At 40.9% G+C, this 6,999-nt stretch overlaps 1 protein-coding gene across 1 annotated transcript; it reads left to right on the top strand.

The window, feature by feature from the left end:
- Nucleotides 1-864: 864 nt before the first annotated feature.
- Nucleotides 865-3,646, top strand: sod2 (superoxide dismutase 2, mitochondrial). Its single transcript, XM_030771312.1, has 5 exons — nucleotides 865-976; nucleotides 1,733-1,935; nucleotides 2,217-2,333; nucleotides 2,772-2,951; nucleotides 3,234-3,646. The coding sequence occupies exons 1-5, from the start codon at nucleotides 948-950 to the stop codon at nucleotides 3,377-3,379; spliced, it is 675 nt and encodes a 224-aa protein (XP_030627172.1). The 5' UTR covers nucleotides 865-947; the 3' UTR covers nucleotides 3,380-3,646.
- Nucleotides 3,647-6,999: the final 3,353 nt, after the last annotated feature.

Genomic DNA, 6,999 nt, shown 5'->3' with positions numbered 1-6,999 from the left:
GCATATCAAGGATGATTATTAATCCCAAGAAAGATTAATTTTTTTATGAATAGCTGTTTGTATGAAAAAATCTTAGCACGACATTCTTTTTAACACAATTTCGCGCATCTTAGTTGCCTGCCACACAAGTCATATGAGGGATCTTCTTTTTACTGGCTTATATGATGCTTCCTATGTTTTTTCTTCATATTATCGATGCCGTTACACAGTGACGTTTATTTCACTGGAGCCGTAGTTACTGTGGTCAGCTTCAGTCAATTTACCAAACTGACAAAATTGTCCATATATTTCGTACTCAATAAGAGCAAAGTTTATATCATTTACTAAACTTTGCAAGGTTTACAGAAATCGCTCGAGCCAAAGAACAATCAGCCACGTTCTTGTCCACATTCACAGTTTAATCACAGCTAATGACAGTATAGTCAGAATATAATTCCAGAGTCTATGCTGGAGAAATATCTGAACAAATTTATACTCGTTGAAATAGAAAATCTTATACAAATCCCTTTCGTTTAAAGTACACATTAGCTGCTTCTCGTTTTTAAGGCATCACGAGGGTTAAAGAACTAACGCATGGCCACAACCTTGGCATAGCCAGCAGGATAATAACAAGCATGCTAGCAAGGCCGTGTGGGTCATACCATACAACAGAAGGGAGAGAAATTGTTAAACGTTTCGATTTTGACTGACAGCTAATGCAATGTGTGCGAATACAATTGCCTATATTACAGAGTAAATACTTACTTGCAATATAAATAGATTTCTCATAATCTGAGGATTGCATATGAAAAAGAAACGTCGACGCTTTCTTCGAAAATATACCCAGAGCTCTGTAATGGTATGTGCTCAAGTTGAAATTTCAAGGGCAGTTTGTCTCGGTCTGCAAACACTGACTACTGTGTTCGTCTGACTGTGTGTATGCCTATGTGTGACTCTGCAGCGAGAACATGCTGAGCAGAGTTGGCCATGTCCGCAGGTAACTGTATTTAATTCAGAATAGGACGAGCTGAAGTATTTTGAACTATTTAATATAGCATAAACGTTAGTCTTAGCAACAAATGGCTAGCTAGCTGGTAGTCATGAGAGACTGAATGGCGCACCTTCTATTTCTTCCTTATTAGACAGTACATAGTCAGATTACGCTCTAATTCATTAGCCTGACTGCATGGCTGTCGGTAGATAGAAAGTGCATATCCATGCCAGTTTCTGCGTGTTACAACGGCATGGTTGGTTTCCAGCAAGCTACTAATGGAACTGATCGCTCAGAAGTTCACTTATCTGTCACGGAGTTAGCCAAGTCAGTTGAAATTAAGACTTGGAAATCTGAGATCTTCGTTTTTGTTACAGTAATCGAATAGGTTCTCATATAATGTCATATTACATTACATCGTTAGCTTTTGCAGTAACCTCATTTGAACTCTCCTGCGTTAATCCATGTCGTGATGCAATTTCATAGACATTAGGCCAACAGCACCGATTATAAACTTCCTTACGACAGTCGTTCAACTTTTGCTTGGCAGGACATGTAGTTTATGTGTTTTCTTTCGTCTACGGCTCGATTTTAGTGTTATGAGCTATGGTGGATATAAAAGCAGTTGTTAAAGCTAGACGCACATGATAAGTATCAGCTTTAGTATAAATTAGACAAGCGAAAAAACACATTGTTTATGTTCACTGTATTCCTTACATCACAGTTTTGTGGTTTTTCTATCAAATTGCATAAACATTTCAGGTGTGCTACCGCCCTGAACCCGATCCTGGGGGCGGTGGCCGCCCGACGGAAACACACTCTCCCAGACCTAACGTACGACTACGGAGCACTCGAACCACACATCTGTGCTGAAATTATGCAACTGCACCACAGCAAGCACCACGCAACATATGTTAACAACCTCAACGTCACAGAGGAGAAATACCAGGAGGCTTTGACAAAGGGTGAGCCAGCAGGCATCTGTGTATTAGTGCAACAATTCAGTAGAGTGATAATGATAATTGAGCAGATTTCAATCTGATATGATTACATCATCCTGACCAGTAACTTCAGACAAAATAAAGGATTCATAATGTGATTCAGATCTCATCGCATAGAGCCTTTCTCAACATTTGCACTACACTAAACTCAGTGAAACTTTTTCAGTGAAACGCATTTTGAGCATTAGACGTGTGAAGCTGTTTGATTTGAAATGAGTCAGTCTCTGCTATGTTTGGTAACACAGGTGATGTGACGGCACAGGTGGCTCTTCAAGGTGCACTGAAGTTTAATGGTGGTGGACACATCAACCACACTATTTTCTGGACAAACCTGTCCCCAAATGGCGGAGGAGAGCCGCAGGGTAAGGGGGGGACTGGGCAGAGGGTATTGTTCCCTTTCTTTACCATCATTACTGTACTCAGGCCAGTATAAGGCTGTGTTGTGTGAATATGGTTCATCATACCATCTAAATTAAAGGATACTCAGTATTTGTGACAAATATTTCACTTGAGACATTAGTTGCATGCCACAGAAAACAGACAGCTCTTCATTTGAAATCATATGATAGACTAGTTTAGGTTTAGTGGCTTTAAAAATGTTGCCCTTTTTTGTGTTTAGAATACTGAAAAGTAAATAGACTGTCAGTTCCTTAAATCCAAAACTTTGTCAAGCATGTGCGTTTTTACTCCTGGAGCACCTCGGTGAATACAGTGGTATTTCTTAGCCCGTTTTGAAGTGATTGGTACTTGCATAATTTGAGAGCAGCACAGAAAAGAATGTGTGTTTGTATTGTTTCCAGGTGAGCTGTTGGAGGCCATTAAACGTGATTTTGGATCCTTCCAGAAGATGAAGGAGAAGCTGACTGCGGCCACGGTAGCAGTCCAGGGATCAGGCTGGGGTTGGCTTGGCTTTGAAAAGGAGAGTGGCCGACTTAGGATTGCTTCCTGTGCCAACCAGGACCCCCTGCAGGGCACCACCGGTAAACACGGCACAGCGGGCATCTTTTTTTTTTTTTTTTTTACTTCCGCGAAACAAAATTCGAGATGTGAAAATGCGATAATTCTTTTAGCAAGGAAGAAAAAATGCTAGTGGTACTCGCAGAAACAACAGTAGCAACAACAATAATAACAGTATTTAGCGTTCGTAGAAGTATTCTTAATAACGATGGTGAAATGTTGTAAACCTTGCCATTGTGTGTCATAAGGTTATTTGTTGATTTTTATACAAAAAGTAATGCGTTTTTCCCTCCTCTGTCATGAAGGTCTGATCCCCTTGCTTGGGATTGATGTTTGGGAGCACGCTTATTATCTGCAGTATAAAAACGTGAGACCAGACTACGTCAAAGCTATCTGGAACGTCGTCAACTGGGAGAATGTGAGCGAGCGTCTTCAGGCTGCCAAGAAGTAGAGGCAAACCCCCTCTCTAAAAAAAAAAAAACCAAAACAAACAAAAGAACTACGCCTCCAGTATCTTCAGAACGCACACCTTTTCATTCATGCTGCAACTACCGGATCCCACAGTGGCCCGTATGGGCAAAAAAAAAAGGAGTGGTTTCACCATAATGTCCACTTTAATAACACTGTCGACCCACAAAAAATGTGCAGATGTATTGTGGTGAAATAAGCTTATCAGTGCTAGTTTTCTGTGTATTTAATTAAAAGTTGATTTGAACTATCACTGTCTCTTGTTTTCTTCATTTGATAAAATGATTGAATGAAAAGGTGCAGCAAAAGCAGATACGGCAGCCGAGATGTTAGTGACATGTGGATGTGGGGGTTAATGCTTTGGTTCAGGATGTTATGCTTTCATTGTCTTCTGTCACAGTTAATGAACTAGACGCTATTCTAGCACTAAATTCACATCCTGGTCTAACCTCATGCTCTTCATGCTGTGACCAGTAGAGTTCGCTGTTTCTCTAATGTTTGTATTCTGACCACCACAGCTGCTGGATGCATTGAGTATTTTGCCTGTTTCTCAGTCTTTAGCATACAAATCATTTGGGTGAATGGACAGAATGTTAAGTTCATTTTAAAAACATCAGTCAAGCTCTTTATTCAGAGCTAAAGAAAGACTGAGCAAGGTTCTAGAACAGATGGCGAGTCTGTGTGTGTTTTTCGTTAGTTTTATTAGTAGTCCACAGTAATCTTTTATTTATTTATTTATATAGATTTTTTTTTTCAAATCTTATGCAATAACTGTAGCAGTTGTTGGTAAATAGGGGGCTTCAGTGGGACTCCAGAGACTACTCAAGGATGCATTCCACATAGCAGGGTTTCCGAATCGGCCAGTGAACTTGAACCAAAGCAAATCTGTCCAGTAGGAGAACGGCTAAGGAGTATTCCTATTGGACGATCTTGACTCTAAGCTCAAGTTACCTGGCCGACGGCTTCGCGGTTTGTCCGCCTGGTATTTTTGCCATTGTTCTGAGCATCGTGGACGCGGAGAGAGAAATGCTCTTCGTATCCTTGAATAAGTAAACTCTGAAGGGGCTCCTCAGCTGAACCCCAGCACAGCTACCGTAGACACTGTCCAACCTCAACAATCCATTTCCACGCACTCACGAATGAAAGGGACCCAAGGCAAGCTCTGATAAACCCCCAGGCAAAACCATTACCTTGTTTTTCACTTGTTCTGAGAAGAAAGACTTCTCTAAAAGCGTTCCTTTTAAAGAATGACTTGACAGCAACTAACCAAATTGTTTCCAGCTTCTTCTGGCATGGTCAGCAAGGCCAGATCTCTGTCAATAATTACAGCCAATAAGGCAATCAGACCCACCAGTTCCAACCCTGTATTCTAAAGGAAGTAATTCTTCCTAACCAGTGTTTTGGGTTTGTGGTGCGTGCGCTTTCATAATTTCTTGTTCTGTTGTGTGCAGGTTGATAAATCTATTTGAGGAGTTTCATTAGAGTTGAAAATGTGAAGTTTGATTTTATGCTGTCATTGACTTTGGAGGGCTAGTAAAGGTTTTTAGTTTTCTGCCACTCTATTGTATACGGAAATACAACACGTTTATTTTATTTCCATCAAAAAAAAAAAAAGGGTTGAAAAGAGGCACTGTTGGACACAAAACACTTCCTATGATGTGTACATCTTCTTTGTTAACTCAATAGTACTTGTTGGTGCAGCTGTGAAGGGCAAACGCATTATAACAGTGGACAGTCTTTTCTCTTTTTCCCAAAGATGCACTTCAGGGACCAATGAGAACCTTTTGATCCACAGATTCTCTCTGTGGGATAGAGGGAAAAAAAAAAACATAGAGACAGTCTTTACTTCCTCGTCCATAACAAGCTTCCTACACGAGCTGAGATCGAGCGCCTGCTGTTGTTTCAATGAACTGTAATTTTTCTTTCCGGTCTGGTCACAAAAATCCTTTTGGTGCAGTTATGTCAGTACATCCTCAGTGCTTACACCCTCAGTGCTGGGCATCCCAGACACAGCCATAAACCTCGTTACCAAGCTTTATCAAATCCTCCCTCCCTAACACATCATGGCACTTTCTCTGGAAATGTTTACTGACTTCATCCTTAGCTGTCTGACTTAAAGTGTGAGTGAGAAGTGGTATTCTTCGATCAGTTGTGTCCCTATTGACAAATGCTATAAGTAAAAAAAAATGTCTGTCTGCTCCTCTAAAGGCCTTTTGTTGCCATTTACCATCTGTTCCCCTCACACATGCTCTGCGGTGTGTTTGTGTGTGTGATCAGAAACATGGATGATACACTCAAATATTCCCTAGACCTTATTGAGGCCTTCAAAATCTCCAAATACACATGTTTTAGATATAGGTTTTGGATTCAGTTGATATGACAATTGTTTTGTCCCTAAATTCTACCCAGCCAGCGCCCCTTCCCCTGCCCCTGGCACTTTGTGAGATGATGGCAGGTCTTCCTGTAGCCTACTTTCCTTCTTTTAAATTCAGTGTGCCAGAGTTAGGCTCCTTTCACCAGCTCATAAAGTAAAGAGACTGTTGCAGTCAGATTGGTGTTTCTCTGTAAATTCTTTGGATGGAGAGCAGGAAAATATCAACATCCATTAATCAACCTTCCCCATGACTCCATCAGTCTACCTCTAAGAGACACTACCTTTCCCTGAAAGACCAGTTCTCTCTCTATTCATCTCTGTCTGTCTCTCTCTGCCTGTCTGTCTGTCTAAAATCTCAGCCTCTACGTATTTATGGGTGTTTTTGAATTGCATCTCTCTCTCTCTCTCTCTCTCTCTCTCTCTCCCTCTCTCTCTCTCTCTCTCTCTCTCTCTCTCTCTCCCTCTCTCTCTCTCTCTTTCTCTCTCTCTCTCTCTCTCTCTCTCTCTCTCTCTCTCTCCCTCTCTCTCCATCTCTCTCTCTCTCTCTTTCCAGAGAAAACATCTGTGCTGGATCTGAGAGTTCTGAGCTGAGCACTTTCTTGTTCTTATGACAGGAAGACAAGAAGGAGTGAGCTGCCAGATGGACTCCCATCACAACACACACACACACACACACACACACACACACACATGCACCCTAAACAGACGTAGACGTACAGACATTTGTCTTCTCTGTCAAAATCATCGCTAATTATATGCTTAATAAATCAAACAATGGTTTTCACATTGTAATGAACATTCTTTTAAAATCATGAAGTCATTCGTCAATTGATGCACCACTAATAAACCTACTGACCATACAAACCTTTATTATGATGCGACACTGAGGTCTGAATATTCTTCTCTCAAATCTCCCTTGCTTTCTCTCTCTCTCTCTCTCTCTCTGTCTCTCTTTCTACCCTCTCTCAGATGCCTCTTACCTTTCACCTGCTGGAACTGCAACTGGTTTCTTGCTGTGTGTATGTATTTGTGTTTCTGTCTGTGTGGTTTTGCATCAGAAGCCCCTAATGCCAAGTTGAATGATCTGTTTCTAATCATTCACTTTGGTGATGCTGATTTTAAAGTTTTCTCTAAGCTTAAAGCGAAGTAGAAACATGAGAAGACCAAAATATATTTCTCTGTCTCTGCCTGTCTACTGCTTTTATTGGAACTATCCTTTCATACAGGAA

Source organism: Chanos chanos, chromosome 4, assembly GCF_902362185.1.
Source record: "Chanos chanos chromosome 4, fChaCha1.1, whole genome shotgun sequence".
NCBI lineage: Eukaryota > Metazoa > Chordata > Actinopteri > Gonorynchiformes > Chanidae > Chanos > Chanos chanos.
This window is presented reverse-complemented; position numbering and strand designations above follow the sequence as displayed.

Coding starts and splice junctions, on each gene's coding strand:
- sod2 (XM_030771312.1), top strand. CDS start 948: ATGCTGAGCAGAGTTGGCCATGTCCGCAG. Junction 1,936..2,216: donor CCAGGAGGCTTTGACAAAGG/GTGAGCCAGCAG, acceptor TTGGTAACACAG/GTGATGTGACGGCACAGGTG. Junction 2,952..3,233: donor CCCCCTGCAGGGCACCACCG/GTAAACACGGCA, acceptor TCTGTCATGAAG/GTCTGATCCCCTTGCTTGGG.